The sequence below is a fragment of the Phymastichus coffea genome, unplaced genomic scaffold, assembly GCF_024137745.1.
Source record: "Phymastichus coffea isolate CEN01 unplaced genomic scaffold, Cenicafe_Pcof_1.1 PCOF00018, whole genome shotgun sequence".
Lineage (NCBI taxonomy): Eukaryota > Metazoa > Arthropoda > Insecta > Hymenoptera > Eulophidae > Phymastichus > Phymastichus coffea.
The window spans coordinates 2,544,542-2,569,907 of record NW_026706829.1 but is presented as its reverse complement, the minus strand read 5'-3'; the positions used below and the strand labels follow the sequence as shown (position 1 = coordinate 2,569,907).

The 25,366-nt window shown below is 36.6% G+C and overlaps 1 protein-coding gene across 3 annotated transcripts in view; it reads left to right on the top strand.

The window, feature by feature from the left end:
- LOC131675263 (epidermal growth factor receptor substrate 15-like 1) overlaps positions 1-25,366 on the top strand; it is an 875,349-nt gene that overhangs the window by 74,360 nt on the left and 775,623 nt on the right. For all 3 annotated transcript variants that reach the window (XM_058954183.1, XM_058954182.1, XM_058954181.1), the window contains one exon: positions 19,259-19,303. In XM_058954183.1, the coding sequence (XP_058810166.1) occupies positions 19,259-19,303 (45 nt within the window). The remainder of the gene's footprint in view (positions 1-19,258; positions 19,304-25,366) is intronic.

Below are 25,366 nucleotides of genomic sequence, written 5' to 3'. Positions count from 1 at the left end.
ATGATCCCCACCCCACCCCGAAACTCATTTTGAGGTCAATCTTACTTTTTAAATGGGACCCCTCATTTTTCGTCGCATGTTTGAATTCTACATGAAGTTGTACATTCAGATGATGGGATATTTATAGGGTCCGAAAAACCCCCCACCCCACCCTCAAATTCCTTTCAAGGTCAACTTTACTTTTCGAATGAAAACCTTCATTTTTCATCGCAGGTTTAAATTCATGACTTGGAGGATAGGGTGACGGGTCATTCGGATCACATACATATCACATGATTTGAAAAATTTCCCGCTCTATCCGGATCCTGGATAAAAAATACGGATTTCCATTTAAAAAAACAAAGCTGAACTTCAAATATTCTTGAAAATGATTCTCAAGGTGAACACTGATCTGACAAGTAGATGACCCACACTGTCCTAATCAACTTTTATATGAACAATTTTTTTGTACAACGTGAACTTTTCAAGATATTCAGGTCCGTCATTTAAAATGAGACACCCTGTACATGTATAGTAAATGTACCATAACGCAATAATCACAAAATAATCAGTTCTTCAGCGCTAATGAAATGTGAATCATTCAATGATCGTTTAGTCTATTTTTCACATCAATCGTCATCAAATGTTTTAAAATATAACAAAAGGTGATTAAATCATCGAAACATTTTTCTAATGAACAATAAAATAAATTTGTGTTATATATTATGAAATGTGTTATAGATTATGAAACAACTCTATATTAGTTAATAACACAGTTCTGCAAAATCAGAATTTTGATTGTTATAGAAAAGCCATAGGTCATTTCCGAAGTAATTTTTGGCGTAGAAAACGAATCCGGAGTCCAAATTGCTCTATCACGTCAGGATTTTGAGATATCCTAACCTAAAAATGCGAAAATAGTGGTTTTTTGCTATTTTTGAGGCTATGTAGCACCGCGGCATTCTCATTAATCAGAAAAAAACCAACGACACCTTAAAGTATAAGTCTGACACTTTCAAATACCGTTGAGTTTGCTCAAATAGCTCATTTCTGCATCAAAATATTCCATCTTGAATTTTTCAAGTTTCATGAATTTAGTTGTTTACTTCGTTGGTAAACTCACATAGTTCTGGAGAAAAAGTGTTTGACTAATCGCCTTTATTTTAAAAAATAAACAACTTAACCTCAGATAGGCTAACATGACTTAACCCTCAAGTATTTTATCCAAATACATTTTATGAACCCTCATAAACCACCCCAAGCAAGCTAACCCACCTAACCCTGGGTAGAGCGAGTTTTATCGACTGGTTTCCTTGAAAAAGTTGATACTACAATCACAAATAAAATGAGCAGACTCAATTCTGATGGATCGTATCTCCACATACCTTCACACACCCTCACTACCCCTATAAACCACCCCTACCAACCCCCAAGCAGACTAACCCACCTAACCCTGGGTAGAGCGAGTTCAATCAACATTTTCCATTTAAGCAAACTAAAATATCAATCATATGTAGACTAACACTGTTTAACGTCTTCATAAAGGGATGCAGGATTAACGTGAGTTCCCTCGCCTCTCACGAATCAGGGTGCTGGATTTACGTGAGTCCCCTCGCCTCTCACGAATCGGGGTCCTGGATTTACGTGAGTCCCCTCGCCTCTCACGAATCGGGGTGCTGGATTTACGTGAGTCTGGATTTACGGGGTGCTGGATTTACGTGAGAACTGGTATCTTAGATTTTTGTTTGCTTTTTTGTTGCTTACGAATCGGAATCTTTGATTTTTGTGTGGCCTTTTGCTGATCGCTGTCGTCATCTTTGTGAAACCGTTTTTTCTTTTCTTCTAGTGTTCTTGTATTGGATCGTCTTTTGTGTTTGGCATTTGGCTCATCACGTTGAAGACACCAGCAATGGTCTGCCAACATAGATGGAGACCATTTTCCCTGATAGCGACGTTCCATTTCTTTTATATCTTGATGAAAACGTTCTCCTTGTTCTTCACTTTCATCACCTAAATTCTTTGGGAACCAGTTCAAATGAGAATGCAAAAAGTGTAATTTAATACTCATGTTGCAACCTAGTTTATTATAGTTAACTAGCATGTCTTTTACTAAATGTTCATAATCATTTTCTTTGTTATTTCCTAAAAATCCTTTAACAACTTTTTTGAAGCTGGTCCAAGCATTCTTTTCAACGGAGGTCATCACGTTTTCAAATTCAATTGTTTTCATCAGTTGACGTATTTGGGGCCCAACAAAAATACCTTCTTTTATTTTTGCATTACTTAAACCGGGAAATGTGTGTACAAGATACTTAAAACAAGCACCATCTTTATCAAGAGCCTTCACGAATTGCTTCATGAGTCCTAGTTTAATATGAAGGGGGGGGGGGGGTAGTAAAATTTGTTTGCTATCAACTAAAGGGTTTTCAAGAACGTTTGGATCTCCAGCTTTAAGAGAGTTACGTCTAGGCCAACTGTTTTGGATATAATGCTGATTCTTATCTCTGCTATCCCATAAACAAATAAAGCACGGATATTTTGTATATCCTGATTGAAGTCCAAGTATCATCGATATGATTTTCAAATCCCCACAGATCTTCCATTTATGCTGTTTGTAATCAATTGCATTAAGGATAGTTTTTACATTATCATAAGATTCTTTCAAATATACGGAATGAGCAATAGGTATAGAAGCATATTTATTTGTGTTATGCAACAAAACTGCTTTTAAACTCCTCTTAGATGAGTCAATAAATAATCTCCAATCTTCAGGATTATAAGTTAGTTTAAAGTTTTGCATTAAGCCTTTAATATTACTGCAATAGACGTAGTTATCGCCTTGAGAAAAAAATTCTATTAAAGATTTTTCTCGATGTCTATACCACGCAAAAGTTGTTCCAGAAGTTAAAAGATTTCTTTCCTTCAGTCGTGAACCAAGTAGCTCGGACTTATCTTTAGGTAAATCCAAATCTCTAACTAAATCATTTAGTGTAGCTTGATCAAAGAGAATAGGATCAGAGTCACAAAAATCTGCATCATATAAATCACTTTTATCGAGGATTTCATCATCTTTAACTTTTTGCTGTATGAGAGGAGGAATCGGAGGTTTATCATGAGAATCATAAGAAATGGTTTTTGTTACACTCAAGACATTGGGGTATTCTATTTTATGTGCATTTTTACTGTTAAATCCAATAGTTTTAGTCAAGCAGAAATAACATTCATCATGATTAGATTGTTCTCGCCAAATCATAGGTGTTTTGAAAGGCATTGGTGTCGTCGTGCTCGTAGCATTATTCCAACGATTTAAAGATGCAACGCATGACTTACATGCAACATGTGGAGCCCACGGCTTATCTTGATGAGAAATTGGCATATTAAAGTAAGTTTCATATTGAGTTTTAATAGATTCATTGATACCTACTTTTTTGTTCTCAAACGTAAAACGGCCACAAATATAGCAAAATTGATCAGGGTCATTAGAATACTTACGAGATCCCATTGTGTAAATAAAGTAGCCGTTATAACGGCTGATTTGTGGACAAGCAACCAAATTATTACCAAAATTTATTAAATTACGATAGAAGTATATAGCTTCACAAGTTGTTAGCACCAGGTTAAGGTGACTCTATCAATAAAAATAAAAAAATAACAATATTGATTACAGCATACATTTTTTTTACTCATTTAAGAATTTAAGCTTGATAGGTATTATCAAAAAAGTTAGTTATAGCAGTTCACGTTGTAGTTTTTATAAAGGTTAAAATAAAGTACTTAACACTCGTCATTTACATTAATCATAAATTGTATGAACTTGAATACGAATTTTGTTTAATAATCCCATGAAAATACGGTTACGAAAGAATTTGGAAACGAAGATTTAGTAATGAAAATACAAAAGTTTACAGAAATACACAGGCACATAAACTGAATAACAATATATCACTAATTTCACTAATTTAGGATACTCAAAGGTATTTTAGGATGTTGAACTTTGAGTCATTTTGGCTTTTAAAAACTTTTGAATAAAAAAAAAGTCGATTCAAGATTTAAAACTAGAATCACATCTTAAGTATAAATCTACAACTAGATAAACTGCAAAAATATCGGATTTGCTAAATAACAAAATTAGGTTTTTTTTCGAAAAAAAAAAATTTACCAACTTGTTTTACCTAGGGTAGGTGGGTTCACCTATTTGAGTATAGAAGTATAAGTATAGCAGTTACAAGGGTTTTAAGGGTATGTGATAATGAAGTCTATAAAGCGTAAAATAGGGTAGTCCATCAGTGATGGAGAATTCGGTTTGCTTAAAGAAAAGTAGTTGGTGTACCCAGGGTTAGGTGGGCTAGTCTGTTTGATGTGCTAGGGTGGTTTATGAGGGTTCATAAGATGTATTTGGATAAAATACTTGAGGGTTAAGTCATGTTAGCCTATCTGAGGTTAAGTTGTTTATTTTTTAAAAGAAAGGCGATTAGTCAAACACTTTTTCTCCAGAACTATGTGAGTTTACCAACGAAGTAAACAACTAAATTCATGAAACTTGAAAAATTCAAGATGGAATATTTTGATGCAGAAATGAGCTATTTGAGCAAACTCAACGGTATTTGAAAGTGTCAGACTTATACTTTAAGGTGTCGTTGGTTTTTTTCTGATTAATGAGAATGCCGCGGTACTACATAGCCTCAAAAATAGCAAAAAACCACTATTTTCGCATTTTTAGGTTAGGATATCTCAAAATCCTGACGTGATAGAGCAATTTGGACTCCGGATTCGTTTTCTACGCCAAAAATTACTTCGAAAATGACCTATGGCTTTTCTATAACAAAATCTTGCAGACCTGTGTAATTAATAAACATAAATCTCTATTAGAACCGTTATAAAACTACTATGAAAATCCCTTAACACATCTTACTTTTTATGGAGTGGCCTTTCTTTTAGAAAATTTGAAAGCCTTGCTTTCTGGAGACATGAATTCCACCTGAGGATTTAGGATAATAGATGACATGTCTTTACATGTTATTATAGTAAAGCCCCCTGAAATAATATAGTATTTCAAAGAATTAGTCAAGGTTTATATTGATAACGATTAGTTCAACTTTTTACTTACCATTCGCACTTAATACTTCAGTCACAGTTACATTTGCTCCAAGTTGCAGAATAGAAGACGTATATTTAATTACGTCTAAGTTAATTTCCATAATTCCATTGCAGATAGCAGAAATGCCATAGTTCATATTGCCATAGAGACTTTCAATGGCTCTGAAAGTTTGTTTCAAGTACCCAGTTATCTCTGAAAATTTAATTAATTTAATTAAATAACGTATAATAAATAAAAAATAATAATGTAGTAATTTACAATAATAATTGAAGCACTTACCAACTAAACCACTGTCATAGTCTTTGGCAGTTTCAAATGTGATTGGTATTGGAACATTAGATTTAACAGATTAAATTATGCTGTAGAAACCAAGATAGCTGATTGAAGTACTTGCTAATATGATAATTTCAAAAACCAGCAACCCATCATTTTGCCTGGAATAGTTAGGTTTAGTAGCCTTAGTGAAACCACCAGTAATGTGCAACACCTATATTTAATATAAAAAAAAAATTATATAAATCATTAATTAAAAGCGAATTTAATTTTACTAATCTTAATCACGAATCATAAATCTATTAAAACGATTTTTCTCCCTGGGTTTTCGGGCCCTGATTAGAGCGGGGGCGTGGAGAAAATCGGGGGCGCGGGCGCAACGGTACAGGTCTTCGCTCGCGAGATCGCTCCTCCAGTACCGTTCGCAGCCAAGATTTGTTCAAAATTTTGAACATGCATGCACTTTGCATGCAAGAGCGAGAGTGCGAGGGGCGGAAGAGCGTAATAAAAAAAAGGAATGCACGCTTACATGAATTTGGACTTTAGTTTAATTGCCGTTTGGAGACTGTCAAGGAAAATTTTCCTGCGTTACTCGTCCCGGTTCCCACAGCTCATGGACAACGTTTTTTATTCCGTCGTCTGTTTCAATACTAAGAAAAAAAATTATTCCTTTCTTTTGAAATCGTACAGCCCGCCATCACAAACTGGAATCGTATATTTGACATTGATATAATTAATACTGAAGCTCAGTGAATTTGCTATCAGTCGAATATATTTTAATCGTTAATGATTCATTTTTAACAATGAAGGCATAATTTTTCATGATTAGCGGTACATCTGGAGCATTGCTACATCATTTATTCAAAAATCTGATATTCTTTTGATAGCCCTGCTAACTGTAATAACAATTTTTTATGGTGCTTCAAAACCTCGATTTCAACCATTCAAAAAGTCTTTGAGGGCTTAATATTGCTTCTTTGGGTTATAATAGACTATATATAATATAATAATATAATAATATAATAATGTAATATGTAACGGGGTGGATTAACTGCTACAATGAGGGTTTATCTAAGAATAATCTTCCATGATGCAGATCTAACCGCCGCTCCGTTAATTACGTATGGGCATACGTGTATTTGTCTTTACGATTGATACTTTCAGTTGAATGTCTTCTTTCCAATAGAGTTGAACTCACCTTTAGTCACCTGACTTGTGACACTTGTTTTATGGTAGGAGTACGTAGACTAATGGTTATTTCCACTATTCCCTAGACAAAATCAGTTTAAAAGATTTCAGGAAACGGATCCCTTAAATTAAAGGGAAACGAAAAAACGTAATTTGGCGAATTAAAATCAAATCTTTTATAAGAATAAAAGTTACAGTCTTTTGTGGGCCGAAAGACTTGCGTACGCGTATAAGATTAACATTTATCCTGGGAGTGACGAAGGGAGGGAGGGAGTGAGGGAGGGAGAGGGAGAGAGAGAGAGAGAAAGAGAGAATACCAAATTGTACCGCGAACTACTTTCAACTAAATTCAACGGTTGGCGCGAATGCTATAACGGTCACTTACAAATCTATGCGAGGAATTATACCGTCACACCGAAAAAAGGTGGAGCATCTACCCTGCGGTACAATTACGGTGATCAGCCGTAATTAATGTCAGCAAACAACTTTTGCTCCCGGATGATGCTGCGACGACTCTGCCTTAGCTACCGAATTGGTTGCTGCTCGTCCAACTTTTCGCTGTTAATTTCTGTTGTGGTTTTCCTCACTCCTCAATCTCACACCACTCACGTACCAAAACAAAACCTAAATCTTTAATTCGGCGAACGGCAAAGAAACAAAAGATGAAAATTGGCGATTTTCTAATCAACAGCTGAGGCAATACTAGAAATTAAACTCGCGCGCGCCCCCTCTCTCTTGTAAACGATGGCTCTAGAACTTCGAGTATGTCGAATCGCGAATGTATCGATTGTTCGAATCGACTACCGTTGCAAATAATATAATTATATTATATAATAGACTATCCATAACAACTTCTCTTTTGAATGAAGCTCCTGATGCATCGGAAGGACATTTAGCATGCGCTGATGGATGACAGTGCCATTAAGCCTTAACACGAAAGTCTCTTTCGTGCTTGACACAATTCACCATTTGATATTTTTTGAAATACTGTTTAGTGCCATCGCTGAAGCAAATTATTTTTTTTAGTTCATGATTTTATTTAAGGTAGGAAACCAATAATTTTTGGATAATGTAAACAGCAGCTGTGTCATGCTTTTTAGACTCGGAAATAAATGTCAAACTTTTATGTTTAAGCTCAGAATTTTCAACCTAATAATAAACTATTGGAAATACGATGTCTGCTCATTATTAAAATGAAATGCTTGTGTAGCATTCTGTGCCGCAAATTTATAATTTTCAGAAAAATCTAAAACAAGTAACAGCTTTCTAGGTTTCAAAATGCTTTTCTTCGACTCATTCAATTCAGCTTATTTTTTTATAATAAATGACTGAGTTAATGTAATCAGTTTTTCCATTAGATGTTTCACGAAATCGTCTGAAGGATGAATTTGAGTTAATAATGTACATCTATCGGTTGCTGTCCACGATGAAAATTCCATCTCAAAAATATTTCTTTCACTTAATCTGACTTGCACATAATTCGTTAATTCTTCTACATTTCTACATTTTTCGTAACAATTGAAATAACATTTTTTATTAGGACTTTGACAAGTCATTTTTTCTAAACAATCTTTATAATCTGATAATTCAAATTCTGAATCAGCTGTTCATTTTTTTAGGTCAATGGTATCAATCAGTGATCTATAATTTTCATGTGTCGTACATACAGAAACGGTGTGAGTACCGCAGCACCGATTATAATGCAAATTTTGCGACGCAATTGAGCAAACTTGCTAAAAGTCACCGGTGAATCTTTATGTTGAATAAAGTTCTTTAAGGTCTAATAAAAGGTGTTTTTGTTCATGAGTGCGAACATTGGCAATTTTAATAGATACGTCTTTTATTCCAGGTATGACTCTACTATCAAAGGTAATTGGTGAAAAATGCACAATTTAAAATATTTTTGTCTGTCATAATGGATCCGCCATCTTGGATTCAGCAAATTAATCATTGAATACATGATTAGTGACCACAAACGTCCCTATGTACCGAATTCAACAAAAAATGGTTGATTTTTCAAAAATTTCTACTTATTTCTAATAAAAATTTCTAATTATTTTTCTTCTAATAAAAATTTCTAATTATTCTTCTTCTATTAAAAATTTCTGATTATTCAATTGAAGAATATTAAAGCTACATAATCTTCTTTGTTTTTGGAAGATTTATAACATTATTGCTAACATTATGTCACAGTGATATCGCATTAAGAATCTAACGTGCTGGTAGAACAGGCTAGTAGAAAGTATAAGTAATACCGATGATAGAGAAGCCGGAAGTACGACCAGCAAAAATGATGACGATATTGAAGAACCCGCAAACTCTGTTAAACGAGTCATGGCAGTTACCTTGAATTGGGGACCTAGCACAGGAAATAATCAAATCTGTGCGCCAACAAGAGTAAGGTTTTGGATACCGGAGACCAGTAAAAAATGGATTGTGTTCATGGTCGATAATGAATCGGCTGTGAACCTAATCAAATTTAGTGCATTAAATTGAATTACGAGTATTCATCCTAGAGAAGTTACTACCTTAAGTGGTATTACGGCATATACGAGGGTGTTTCGATAAGTACTTAGCCTACAAAAGAAAAACGAAAATTTTGGAAAAGTGGCATTTTATTTTTCAACATAGACTCCTTTTAGTTCGATACACTTAGCCCAGCGATGCTCCAACTTCTTTAACCCGTCTGAAAAATACGTTTCCTCGAAGTCTGAAAAGTAGGCTTCCGTGGCAGCGATTACCTCCTCATTCGACTCAAATTTCTGCCCGGCGAGTGACTTTTTCAAGTTTGGAAACAAAAAGAAGTCGCATGGAGCTAAATCTGGAGAACACGGTGGATGGGGCAGCATTTCGTAGCCTAATTCGACCAATTTGGCCATGGCGACGGCGGAGGTGTGAGCCGGTGCGTTGTCATGGTGGAAGAGCACTTTTTTCTTCGCCAAATGGGGCCGTTTTTTCTGCAATTCGACGCCAAATCGGCCCAATAATTCGGCATAGTACAGCCCTGTAACCGTTTTGCCCCTTTCCAGGTAGTCGACGTAGATCACACCTTGTGAATCCAGTGGTGTATACCAGTGGATCCATGTTTTGTCGACTGTCACGAAACGACGCAGAAACTCCTTCGGATTGCGCTTAAACAGCGTGAGACAATGCTCTGAAGTTGTCTCACGATTGCGTTTGTTGTCCGCAGTGAGCAAACGCGGCACCCATCGCGCCGACAGCTTTCTCATGCCCAAAATTTCATGCAGGACATGACCCACGCGGTCTTTTGAGATGCCTACGATCTTAGCTATCTCGCGCACCTTCAATCGTCGATCTGCTAATACGAGATCGTGAATTTTTATCACGTTATCCTCCGTGGTAGCCGTTTTCGGAGCACCTAGACGTGGCTCTTCAAAAATCGACGTGCGACCACGTTGAATCTCGTTAAACCAATTTTTGACGGTCGACATCGAAGGAGAAGAGTCACGATACACAGCATCCAAGCGCTTTTTGATTTCGCTGTGCGATTTCCTTCCAAAAAGAAGAATCAAATCACCGATCGATACTGCTCTTTTTCCGTTTTTCAAAAATCAACGGACACACTCTCTTTCACACGCTCTCAAATATAAACTACAACTCCGACCCGGCTGAAATCTTGACAGTAACCATCGAGAAGGTTGTACTACGTGATAGAATATTTCTTTTGCGAGAGTGGCGCCATCGGGCGGTGAGGCTAAGTACTTATCGGACCACCCTCGTATCGCCCCAACTATAGGTACAGTGATACTGACCAGAAATGGAAGGTAATTTTATATTATCATAGTAGCCTGTAATTTCATATTATCGTAGTAGTCTTATGGTGAATAGCGACGATAGAAAAGCGTCAGTACTTTTCTAGAATTGTCTGGATGCTACCGACGCTTTATTGAGGATTATTTAAAGAATGTCAAATCGCTTAGTAATTTAACTAAGAAGGACCAGGAGTATGATTGGGGACAAAACGAAGAAGAGGCCTTTGAAACGCTGAAACAGATGCTTTATTATGCACTTATCTTAGCGTTTCCGATTTTCGAAAAATCTTTTACACTGATAACAGATGCGGCTGATTATGCGATCGGAGCAGTTCTTTCTCAGGAAGTGGACGGAGTTGAGAAACCTGTAACTTACGTTTCGAGTTTACTTAAGAAAGCTGTAAGAAACTATACGCGACGACAGAAAAGAAATGTGTTGTAGTTTTATATACAATGAACCAATTTCGACCGTAGTTATGTAAGAAATTTACCCTGATAGCTGACCATGAGCCTCTAAATTTCATGCATAATCCTAAAGTCCCAGGGCAACGGCTCATTAGATGGATATTTAAGTTTACGGACTATCAATACACATTTAAGTACAAACCTGGAAAATTGAACTACAATACAGATGTGTTGTCTAGGAACCCGATCAATCTACAAAAATATTTAAATGAGAAGGTTTAAAAAGAGAAGGAGCTAAATGAAAATATTCCAAAGATTAAAGTAATGATGTTAAAATATAAAACTGCTGTAAAGAAAACAAATAAAAAACCAACAGCAGAGGACCAAGAAGACATGACGGGTAGACGAAGAGGGCTCATACAATTTCGAATGAGCTAAGGTCAAGAGGAAGACCTGTTGATACTAAGATCTACAAAAAGAAACTAAAATTAGATCATGGTATTATCACAGAAAGGACGAGAAAAAAGAAATCCACACCAACGATGTCTAATGCCTTAAAACTACTGAATGAATCAGGACCAGTGACTTCTAGACTTAGACCAAGAGTCGGTGCTAAGGAGATAGCAAATAAGGATAAGCCCTTGCCCGAGGGATTGGAGGCGTTAAAAATGACTGCATAGAAAAAAAATTATTAACTAGAATGTATGTTATTTTACAAATCATATCTAGCGCAAAAGAAGTTAATTTAGATGCATGTGAAAAATATTGCTTGGTAACTGCTGAGAAATACGTACAACACTACCCATGGTACAAGATGCCACCTTCTGTACACAAAGTATTAATACATGGGTGCAATATTATGAGAACATTTGATAGCCCTATTGGATTTTTTTCAGAAGTGTCCCAAGAAACAAATAATAAAATATTTCGTAATGCTCGAGCTCGACATAGCAGAATACGAGTATGTGAAAGAAAACAGACTAACTAATATAATTAAATATTGTTTAATTTTATCCAATTCAGTCATAAGTAGCTAACACATTGTTGAAAAAAAATCTGAACAATTGTCAGTGAAGCTAAAAAACTTCTAGAAAAAAATAAAATGATTATTATAATCTTTCATCAATATTACATTATTTTAATATAAAAATTCTTAATCTAGAAATAAAAATTAAAATAATAACAAAAAAGCCGTAAAAGAAAAAATAAATTTTTTTAATTTAAAAATAAAAAAAAACAAAAAAAACAAGAAAAAACAAAACGAAAAAAACAACCTTCTTAAAGACTGCTACCTTGACGTGGTAAAGGGGTTTGAATTTAACTGTATCAGTAGAGATAACTTACAGCAGTTTAAACGATTATTATTATATCTATATGGCTAGATAAAATCTGCCGTAACTTCCAGATTTTATGTCCCTAGCTTGAAAAACATCTTTATAACCGAAAAATAATTCGAGTTTATGTAAAGAGTGTGTTTTTCATAACCTAAAAATACATATCACGAATCGAGTCTGATCCGATTCATTGTTAATAATGATTTCCTCTGAAGATCATCTAAAGTTCCCAGGATTAGGTAGGTTAATCTGCTAGTAGTTTGGTAGGATCTTTTTCTAGGGAGTAGGTGGGTTGGGGATAGGTGATTTGGTAGATTAACCTGCTTGTAATTTGGCAGAGGCAGTTACTAGGGTTTAGATGAATCAATATATTCGTGGAGTTAAATTTAATTAGTTCAAGAAAGAACAAGCAACAAAATTAGGTATTTACAGGATTAGGAGGGTTAAACTGTTTGTGGGTTGGCCGAGGTGGTATCTAGGAGTTACGTAGTTTAGTAAGTTATCCTGCTTATTATTTGACAGAGGTGGTTACTAGATGTTCGGTGGATTAGGGGGTAGGTATTTGGGTGGGTCAATCTGCTTATTGTATGTACTTCAGTCATTTGAAAAGAAATATACGACTGAACTCGTAGTTCTCTGAGTTAGGTGAGTTAGCATGCTTATAGTTTGGCAGGAGTGGTTTCTAAGGGCTTGGTACGTTAGAAGGTGGGTGGATAGGTGGGTTAGATCGCTTGAGGTGTGGAATTCAATTTTATCAAAAAAAATAGGCGAGTAAAGTCCCAGTTTTAAGGGTTAGGTGGGTTAGCCTGCTTTTGGTTTGGTAGAAATGACTTTTAGGGGTTAAATAAGTTGGTGGTTGAGTGCTTCAGCCTACATGTAGTATAAAATTTAATTATTTAAAGTAAAATACCGAGCTAACTCGCTGTACCCAGGGTTAGGTGGATTGAACAAAAAATTCTGAACCTATCGCATTAACTGATGCGTGGCTGAAATTGCTTCCATTATTTTCCACTGTGCGATGGTGAGACAAAATGTTTCATCGTAGCTAAAGGATATCAACACCGGAATCAACCCATAAGACAAACGTTATTTAGAAACACTCACATAAATTAAAATTATTATCGGTTATCATACTCACGGCATCTCAAAATTGGTTTAGAATTAGTTAAAATAATTTAATATGATATTATTATCTATAATATTTTATAGATTAACCTTAGTTTATTTGATGACTGTAGAACACTGACTAATACTTATCATCTATACATCTCACTTCTATCTCATTACTATACTCACTTCTATGCTCATGTACATATATACCATATTTCACTAATTTGGACCATACATTATCCTAGGATGAAAGAAATAAGTGGAATACGCTTTAGAACTATCGGACCTATTGAGGACCGACCTACAACCTTACGTGTGAGCTATGATGATCCTCAACAAGAAGCTACAGTAATTTGCTGGGAATGTCCAATAATCGGAGACAGTACCGCTACTAATTACTTATACTAACCAGGGGGAGATGAACATCAACTACTTCTCCAAAGACGATTACTTCGTAGCAATCATAAAGTTCCTCCTATATACCACTAGCAATTTGTCTGAGGACAAAGGCGACGAAGTAAGCATCGATAAAAACAATATCGACGGGAAAGTAGATACAATGGACCCAAATTCCTTGCACGAACAACCCCGTCTATATGAGAGAAGATGACGCTAACAGGCAACTACACTTCCTAGTTCTGTATCACAATGAACAGGGAGGACCATGGCCGGAACGATTAATATACGATGACTTCAGAAAGTTCGCTCTGATTTACTATATTAAAATATGGAAGGATTCCTGCGGTCATATAAGTATAATCGAATACGAGGTCTGTGAGGAAAGTATCGGGCCTACGTTTATATCTTCGCGCCTTAGTGTTCGAGCGACCTCTACCGGACAGAAACGTCAACAGTAAAGCCTCACAAATCTATTGGCTACTAACTGATACCTGCCCGACCTATAGTTCATGCGCAGCGTATCTTTGTTTACAGTGCCTTTTTCGCGTTCGTCGGATTTTGATATTGTCAAAAATGACTGAAAAACAAGATCAACGAATTTGCATTGAATTTTGCTTTCAACTCGGAAAAATGAGTTCGGAAACTATTGAAATGATGCAAAAGGCCTTCGGAAGCGAGTGTTTGAGCAAAATACGAATAAAAGACAAGGTATAAACGGTTCAAGGATGGTCGCACTTCTGTCGATAGTGATTCTCGTTCCGGCCGACTTTCGACGATAAAAACCGCAGATAATATTGAGCGGGTGCGACTTGCAATCGAACAAGATCGTCGTATGACTATGCGAGAACTAGAAGAAGACCTTGGATATCAAAAACTGTTGATTGTTTTTTTCAATTGTGAAGGTGTTGTACATCACGAATATGCACCAATAGCTCAGACAATCAAAAAAGAATACTACGTTCAAATTTTGAAACGTTTGCTTGATGCAGTAAGAAGAAAACGGCCGCATTTTTGGGAATGTGGTGACTGGCTTCTCCATCACGATAATGCGCCAGCGCATTTATCCAATCTTGTGCAACAGTTTTTGAGCAAACACAATATTGCATTGCTTCGACAACCTCCATACAGCCCTGACATAGCCCCTTGTGACTTTTGGCTGTTTCCAAAACTAAAAAAATCACTCAAAGGACACCGATTCGATGACAAAACAATTGTTGAAAACAATGCGACGAGTGTACTTAAGGATATTCCTAAAAGTGAATTCCACGACTGTTTTGAAAAGTGGAAACATCGATGGAACCATGTTATTCAATCAAGTGGGGATTACTTTGAAGGATGCCACCCACCAGATGATAAAGAATAACGCTAGCACGAAAATATAAAGGTAGGCCCGATACTTTCCGGACAGACCTCGTATATGTTTAGTCACAGCACCAGCTCGGCGCTAGTGAATTTTAACAAAAAATATAAAGCCAAATTTTGTCCACCTTGCCGCATAGTGGCAAGTGTTCGATTCCGATCTCTCTACATATATCGTCAAGCGTGTAAACACTACTCGTATGTCACGAAAACGGAGTTCGAGTCGCATAAGGTCATCTCTGGATACCAAAACCGTAAAGTGTTGCGGACCCATTGATTTTGTAGGAGAAACATTTACCTTACTAATTAGGACCATCACCTAAAACCAGCAATCTGAGGACCTTCGACTATATCGGGACATCTTATGGTGACATTGAAATTCTCAACCTTTTCTTCTGGATCCCTATTAATTCAAATCGGGATCACAATTTAATGGAGAGCCAGGGTTCTTACTTGAAAGACTTTGAAGGACTCGACACTAATGCGGGATGTAGGACCCTTAAAGTCGCCTTACGCAGACCTAGGATATAAGCGGGACCATAACTCCTCTACTTATCATATTGTTTTTTCATATAATTTTTACTTCTTTTGACCTTCTATTCAAACTTTCCTCTAATCATTTTGTACCATTTCTTTATTGATAAAGTGGACCATGATTATTACCAATATAAATGTGTAATGCGGTACATTACAAGGCCTTTCCTGAGTGCTGCATTATTTGCAACACCTCAGAAAGGCCATCCCCGTCCCTTGCCGCCCCGTAACCGGTTGAATTAAATAAAAATAAACGCGCCCTATACAGAACAATTACTCTTTTTTATGTCCGAACAACCACGCCGGAGATATGGATGAAACAAACTTGTCAAACGCGATCCGACGGACGCTCAAAGAGCAGACAGAAAAAAAAAGGAGCGTACCACAGAAAAAGAGAGCGCACGCACACACTCACTCACATACACTCCCGACCACGTGTTGCCGACCGGCGAAAGAGAAATGCAAAACTTGACTGGGAAATGCAACGAAAATGCATGTTGATGACACATGCAGATCCGTTACACTCCCCGACACCCACACTAACACTCACGAGGCACTGACATTCCTGGGGCGAGCAGAAAATCGCCGATGAAGTGGCAGCCGGCAATCAGCTGTGTCGGGCTGCCGAACACCATCGGCGACATCCTGAGCGCCACACACAAGAAATTCAGCAACCACACACACAAACACCCGGGAGAACATCACTGAAGCGACACGGGAGCGCCCCAGGAGGCGCTCCAACAACCGACACAAGGACACGGCCATCTTGAAGCGCCGAGACAGACTGAGAGCGAGCGAGCGAGACGGACTGAGAGCGAGCGAGCGAAACGGACTGAGAGCGAGCGAGCGAGACAGACTGAGACAGAGCGAGCGAGACAGAGCGAGCGAAATAGACTAAACAAGAGCGAGCGAGACAGACGATACAAAATGATAAATAGAATAATATGCAAACGCGAAGATGAGGGCGCTACAAATGAAACGGCGTATATTATATACGTATCTATGACAATAAAATTAAAATTATAATTGGAAAATAATGAGCGTGGAATAAATACCGAATTGTAAAATTCGCACGCGACCGACACCCCTATTATGATAGCGAGCGACAACTACCCCCTTTAGTTTTAAATAATAATTTAACTGACCGAATTCGAACCTCTGACAAAATTCGCTAGTGACGTCACGACCAATGAGCAAATTAGAATAAAATTTGATTTCCGTTCGGATAGACAAATAGATAAGAGTAGGGGTAGATCTTTTCCAACAACTAACGATAGCTACCTTAGTGGGGGGGGTGAGAGAGGGTAAATAACGACGAAAGTAGGAGAACTAAGGAGGGCGCTGTATCCTTCTAATTTACATACGGACCAATAATAAAATATTCGGAGGGCGCTACCGATATCCGAATTAGCATACCGATCAATAATAACATTTCTTCTCGGAAAGAGGAGAAGAAAAGCGATCTTTGACCGCGAGAAGCCGATTCTCGTCCATTTTGCCACTGGATCTCTCGATAGAAGGAGCCTCTATCAGATAATTTTGCTGCAGAATTATTAGCGCTAGACGCCTTCCAGATTCTTTTTGCCAATTTTGTTTGCTAATACCGCAAGGAAAAATTGTAAGTAGGCAAAGTGCTATTCACTTTTATTTAATCGCGGAGTGCGGGAATAAATCGCTCAGTGCCGTAGGTCGTCGCGACGCGTGGATCTGTCGACGTCGGTGCCTATCGAATCGCGCTGACCTGTCCGCCATTCCGTATATTTTAAAGTGAGTGTTAGATGTTACGAATAAAAATTGCGATTTAGGATTCGGGCTGACCTGTCGTTAACTATTTATTATGAACGTAGGTTTAACCGAATCAAATTGTCTTGATTATTTAGTTGTGTTGATCTTCCCGCCATTTAGCAAACCGGACGTGAGCGTTAGGTTTTACGAAAGAAAGATTGTGGTTTAGGATTCGCACTGACCTTTCGTTAGCTATTTATTACGAACGTAGGTTTAACCGAATAAAATTTGTCTTGATTAGTTATTTGTGTTGACCTTCCCGCCATTTCGCAAACCGAATGTGAGCGTTAGGATTAACCAATGAAAATTGAGATCTAGGATATTCGCGCTGACTTTTCGCTGACAAATTGCCGCGAACGTAGAATTAGCCAAATAAACTCACCCTGCCTATTTAATCGCGCTGACCTTTCCGCCATTTCATGAACCGAGCGTTAGCGGTAAGATCAGACAAAGGAAATTCGCGACTGAGTTATTTGCGCTGACCCTCTCTCTTGTTAATCGAAGACCGACCGGAAAATTATTAACGTTCCGATTAATTTGTATCCTTACGGATTTATGAGTATTCAGAATTTTACCGACCATATTCACTCCGACCCCGTATGTGAGAATTATTAATGCATCAATAAAGTGATTAATTATCTTTATATATAAAATTTACTTTGATATCCTACCTCTATTGCATGCTAGTGATTTTCAGCCGCGAGCGGTTACATACGGGTATCACTAATTCGCTATATTTTCGGGTCACTCGATAGGTAACATACGCGCGAATTCGAACGTCCTCACGACCTGATTTAAGGAGTCATCACCTGAGCTGCCGGCATACCATAATTAAGGAGGAAAAATAGCGAGGAGAGTTGGACACCAAGGCCTGAAGTGAGGATACAACGCGTATCCCCCGTTTGCCCGCTCTGCGCAGTCGTCGTTAAGCAAACCGGGATACGCGATAACCCTAGTGGCCTTACCCCCGACGATCGCCGTAATCAGCCGACGGTCTGGCGCCCTAAATAATCGGGGGTAGAGCCAAACAGGCCTTGTGGCGGAAGAAACTCGGAGCGCGGTTAAAACCCCCGAAATTCCCTGCCACAAATGTACTTAATTGTTACCACGAATTACTATGTCTTGAACCTTGACCTTGCCGAGGACGGCAACGTTTCTCAGACGAGAGGGTTGTTATGTGACGGACCACATATATATATATATGTATGCGCAAAGTTTGTCTGCCAGTTGCACCGTATCAATTCCAAGACCATAGCGATAAAATGTTAAGTTCAGCAACACACGTTTGCGCGCGTTAAAAAGAGAGAGCATGGGAAAGAATGAAGGAGAAGGACCGACTACGTACTTGTCATAAAGAAATATTTGTAAAAAGAATACTTACTTGTATTAATATTTTTTTAAATAGATCAACTCATATTAATTAACATTACATTTAGATTTTAAAGTATAAAGCGGATACTTTCTGAAAATTTTTTGAATATATACTATAAGACGGTAACAAAGCAAGACATTATATGGCCCTTTGAATTATTTTGTCAAGAAAAACAATTAAAAGAAGTTTAATCGTAGGAAAAAATATTATTTTTAATTTTCTCTATTGACATTTTCATCTATATTTAACTAAATAAATTTTCAAGCCATTCGAAATCTAAAAACTATCCGTGTGAAAACCGATAAGATTATACGGACGTTTGAGAATAAAATGTTTCTATTAAATGAATTTACCGAAAAACAAAACTCATTTAAAAGAAAATCAATTTTTTATTTTTGAAATAATAAATAATGGTTATTTAGTGCACATTATAATATAGTGTCACATAGCTTTAAAAATATATTTCGGAAAAATAAGAAAGAATTAAGTGTCGAATTAAATTTTATATAAATAAATATCTCCAAATTTGATAAAATATAAACTACCATTTTTTTTGTTCCTAACTTCGATATGGAATAACCCGAACCTTCATGTTCAAAAGATTAAGCCATCTTTGACAATTTGATAAAGATTTTGTTTTACTTTGTAGGTGGCAGGATCCCACGCAGTAGTTTATGAAAGCCTCTATTCATTGGTAAGTTTTATATTAAAAAAATATACTACTTCACTTTAAAATTAATAATAATAGCAATGAAGGGGTCACTATAGGCCGTCAAAACATGACCCCTCTATTGACGTCTCGTAGGATATGTCATATTGTCAGTCGATATCCCTGGAGATGTATTCGATGTACTCTTAAGATTCTAGTGATAACTTTTTTTTTTTGGTGTAAAAGTGAGATTTAAGATTTTTCCAACTTTCAAGATAAAATTTAATACGAGAAAATTCCGAGCTGAGGAAATGTATGAATGGTTTGTAGACATTATCTACTTTTTCAGTTATACCACAACGTTCTGCTCCCACAAAAGTTTTGTTTGAAAAGAATTTGTTTAAAGAATAAAGTCATGATTATCAAAACACTGCGTAGATTACCTTAAGTGCAAGTCATAATAAAGGTTTAAAGGGCAATTTATTGTTTTTTATCACTTTTTGCTTTATATATCTTGTTTATATTATCTGAAATGGATAAACATGTCGACTATCCTACAGTAGGAATATTTTAGAAGATTTCCGCAAACGTACGCATCGTTTATAGTGCTTTCTAAAGTGATTGATATAACATAGTAAAATGGTAGATTGTCATAGTTACCAAAAAATAAATCATCATAAGAACTGTTAATGTAGATAGCGATCCAATCCATTCCAGGTTTCGTATGATGTTCACTGTTTACTATTATTGCTACTGATTTCATCCACATCCGGTGAATCTGATTTATAGGATGCATTCTAACAATGTGCATCGACTTCTTGGCAATTTTTTTAGAAATTACAGACTGTTAATCGCAAAGCTGGATTACTGAAATGAATAATAAATCCAATTTACCGTTAGAGAATGTTCTACAATTACGAGATTCGAACTAAGTCATTAACGAATAAGCATTATTGAGAGCACAATTAACATTTATACTAAATGATGAGTTTTCAAATCGTAATGTAAATAATATTTATTTTACCTCAGTCAGTTATCAAAAATCCTTATGTTCTAAAATAATAATCTTATGAGCTGTATATCTGTTCAAAACATTCCGTTTTTCTTTTCCATAAATATAAATCTTCCCAATGTTTTTTATTATTTCGCATAAAGATCTGTAGAAAGTAGGTGGCGAAATTTCTTCATTAGAATCAAGTCCGTCATAATTCTCAGTTAAATAGTTCTTTTGACATCTGTCGTTTTTAGATAATATATCGATCGTCGATTTTGCAGTTAGTATACACTGAAATCATTATTGAGCGCTACTACGGTCACTTTTTTCGGAACTGTGATATTATTAATATCTTTGAAGCGCTGAATATTGACCACGCGATCCATTTGTTCTATCTACAAATACACTACAAACTGCTGACACTTTTCTCAAAACTGACGGAGAGGCGGAAGTAAAAAACTATAAGGTTATACGGAAAGCGTACTCTAACGCTTTTCATTCCTTCATTGACAAAATCAGAACCGCTTGTCGAGATACGTAAATCTACATTATATTCTTGCATTCGGTCTAAACGATACAGTCGACAGTTTCAGCTAGTATCTCCGTGAATCTGATCTCTAAACATACGCTACCATTTTTTTTTAATTCCAATGCGTGTCCTTTACAGACATGTCGGGGGTAATGCCGAGAGCGAAGAAAGCGTAATGATTGAAAAAAATCCCTTTGAGTTATATTAATTATCTCGTTGAGATAATGTACACCCGTTCCAAAGTATAAACTATGACATTCATCGACGTAAAGCTAACTATTAGCGGTTAATGCTATTGATGGATATTGTACACTGTCGACAATACGAGGCAAATTTAGTCGCCTTAAGGGGGTCTTCTAGTTTCTCGGCTGTTTTTTTAACGGCTTTTTAATAATTTTTTACGGACAAACCATTAATATAATAAACATAATTGTTTTACATAATCTTTATTAGCATTTTATTGAGCTTTGCAAATTTTTTGAGGATAAAATATATAATAGAATCAAAGTTATAGTGGCTGACAAGAAGACATGAGGTAAAGGAGGTGCTTGTTGGTGACCAAGATTGTAGTTGTTCTGCTTATCTGAAACAGAAAAACCAAACGGCACTTTAATCTTGATATTTAAGACTTGTGATTAAACTTGAATGAATTCTAAATTACAAAAATTAATTTTTTTTTTTACTTTTGAAAATTAAATTCTATTTTTTACTTATTTTTCTCTAAGTTTTTCGCTCGTAGAAAAAAAAACTGCCGAAGCAAACATGATTATCTTAGTTCCATCGCTGGCTTATAACATACGAGGTCTGTTCAAAAAGTATCGCGAATGTTGTATGTTTTCAAGCATTATTTATTTATTCATGAATATCTATTTTATCTCCTTTAAAGTAATCCCCCTCTGATATAATGCACTTATGCCAACGTTATTTCCAATCCTCGAAGCACTTAAAAAAATCATTTTTTGTCAATCTTGTTCATCTCCACCTTCGATGCCATCTTTATCTCCTCAATCGTGGCGTAGCATCGTCCTTTCATGGGCCTCTTCAGTTAGAGAACAGGAAAAAGTCACAAGGGGTCAGGTCTGGGGAATATAATGGTTGCGGCACCATTACTGTGTTGTTTTTGGTTAAATATACGCGCAAAAGCAACGATGTGAGAGCAAGGGCGTTATCATGGTGTAAAAGCCGGTTTTTGTTCTTCCACAAATCTGGACGTTTCTGGCGGATTGTTTCGCCCTAATTGCACATAATTTGCAGGTAATATTCCTTATTGACCGTACTACCCTGTGGCATGAACTCATAATTCACCAAGTCCCTGTAATCGAAGAAAACTGTGAGCAAAACCTTCACGTTCGACCGAACTTGGCGGGCTTTTTTCGATCTTGGCTCATGTGGTAGCTTCTAATGGGATAATTGAGCTTTGGTTTCCACATCATAACCATAAACCCATGATTCATCACCAGTTGTGATCCTCTGGAGCACATTTGAGTCGTTACGGACCGAGTCCAACACCTCCTGAGCGATGTTAACGCGATGCTGTTTTTGGTCGAAATTGAGGAGTTTTGGCACGAATTCTGCGGCGACCCGACTCACGCCCAAATGATTGGTTAAAATCGAATGGCATGAGCCAATCGATATGTTTAGATCCTCAAAAACTTTTCTAACGGTGATTCGACGATTGGCCAATACTATTTTCTTTACTTTATCAATGTTTTCGTTTGTTGTTGACATGCTCGGGCGTTCGGCACGTTTTTCGTCGTTCACATCTTCTCGGCTTTCTGAGAACATTTTGTACCACCGATAAACGTTGCTTTGGTCCAAGACAGCTTCACCATATGCCACAGTCAATATTCGGAATGCGGCCGTGCACTTTATTTTGTTTTTCATGCAAAATTTGATACAGATTCTTTGATCCATTTTTTAGAATAGGCAAAAATCAAAGACGAGCTAAAACACATTCAAGCAAAACAGCTGTCAAAAATTAACTAAACACTCATAATAGCCGACCTTATCAGCATACGTAAGGGACATGAGTACCAACATAACGCTCCAAAAAATCAAAAATCAAATTTACGTAGCCCACGGAAATTCAATATTCGCAATACTTTTTGAACAGACTTCGTATTAAAGATTTCAACAAGATCAGTGCAGTAGTTTCTGAAATATTGTGGTCACCGTTTTGAAAAATAGCGTTTCAAGAAAAACGTGTTTCATAGTTCGCGCACGTGATTTATAAAAAAAATTTTATCTCACGGACAATCTGCTATGCCAGGACCATATAATAGTTCTTTCTCTTCTTCTTGGAAGTCACTCAGAGCTACTCCGTCTTCCTTTTCCGCGATTCAGGCCTATTTTACGACATCACTCGTGCGTCTTCCTGAACGATCGATCCGAGTGCTATCACACTGTTGAACGTATCCTTTAGGTTGTGGGCCAATCTTCACTCCCACCAATCAATTTGTTAGTGAGTTTTTCTGCACTTTTTCCACCAATGCCTTTATTAGATTTTTTTGTATTTCGAAGCCAAGTCCCCATCCTCTTTTCAACGTGTCCAACACCCTTTTTTTTACAACATCTTTTTAATATAGATCTGCCTTCAAAATACCGTTGAATGTTTTGCTGTCACCATCTCCTATGTATGTCGTACATCAAACTTGATGTTTATTTACCGAACGAGAAAACATTTTCACAACTGTATCTATTTCCCTCTTCTTAGAACTTCCAGTATGATTTAGAGTATAATTTCCTTCATAATCGGCGAGTCATCCTGCATATCCAATTAGATCACTATTTTTTTATTTTTCCACGAATTGCGTTTAGCACAAAAATTACTCATTGCACACGCATCAACCACTGTACAGGTGTACTTCGTAATTACAGTTGAAACTACAAATAAAAATGAAAATCCTATATTTTTCCATGTACTATCTCCAGATATGGTGAATTCATTTTTTGCTTTTCCTTGTTCTTGAAGGGCTTCCTTTTCTTCATTAAGCGCAATTGATAACACTATATCAAAAATGGCCGAAGAAGCTGAGTAAATATTTTTTAATATGGAATAGTACGTTTTCAAAGCAAAACCTTGTCCCATGTCCATCAATCCACAGAAAATTCTATAGTCTTCATAACCGATTCCCAACAAACGCATCGCGATAACTAAGCGACGATTTATTTCATAGGCTTTACCTAATCTTGGACATGAAACTTTCTTTTTTTTTGTCACATTTGTACGCTAAAGAAATTTTAAAGCCCAATCCTTGTACGTCACGTCGATGGAAAGTCACCATACTTTTGCATTCTTTACAAATAACAGCCGAAGAAATAATTGAAAATAAATCGTGAAACTTAAAATACAATACAATAAATTCTATTCAACGTTCACTTCTGAATTTTTAATTGAACAAGTTTCTTTGCTGACGCTGATATAGAGAACTTGTCATGTTCAGAAGTGTGTCGGTTGCCTACGAATTTTCGCTTTTTAGGTCAATCTTAATGAGTCGGAGCGTCTCTATTTCCTTTCTTTAAAATTATCAAAATTATTTTTAAAAAATCAGCTATGTGCGGCTCACAAGAGAAAATATACATTACGCTTCGCAATTGCCACAGAAAAACTGAACTAGCCGATGTTTCACAGCATCTTAGTCAATATTCGAAAGCGTCTGTCAACGGTCTCGGCTTCCCTCTACTCGAGTCTAATTCACAACTGGTTCAGGTAGTAGTTAGGTTTAGGGATATCAATACAATGGTCAGCGCCGCTTGGTTTGCGGAGCAGCGTTGTGCGCGCTCCGTATACCTGCTTCGTTCTAGGACCCTAACTTGTGAACCACTTTGAATATCGAAAAATCTTTTGACATATCTTGTACAGATGTTGTAGATGTGATTTATGAAAAAAAATTCGAGTTTTTTGACCCAAGAAACTAGACGACCCCTTTAAGGTGCAATTAAAAATATAAATAACAAAAAATCTCCGGGTTATGATAATATTTCAGGAATAATGATTAAGAAGCTGCCAATAATAGCGGTAAGATTCTTAACAATTGTCTTCAATGCATGTATTCGCCTGTGCTATTTCCCAACACAGTGGAAAATAGCACAGATTATATTAATCCCAAAACCCGGTAAAGAGGCCGAACTGGTGACGTCATATAGACCTATCAATCTCAAAAATCTTCGAAAAAATTATATTAGCCAGAATAAACCGGATAATAATAGACAAAAAACTCATCCCAGATCACCAATTTGGCTTCAGATGCAAACATTCTACAATAGAACAGGTAAATAGAATAGTAGCTACTGCAAGGAAAACAATCGACAAAACAACAATACTGCACCGGACTATTCCTCGATGCAGCACAGGCATTTGATAAAGTATGGGACAGAGGACTCCTGTACTACTATAAATTTTTTTAATTTAGTATAAATTAAAAAGATGCTTTCCAAAAAGACACTATGAAATACTTCAATCATATTTACAAAATAGAACATTTCAAGTCACAATATACAAAAAAACATCTAAACAACAATTAATAAACGCAGGAGTACCACAGGGTAGTGCGCTGGGACCAACACTATATCTGCTATTCACCGC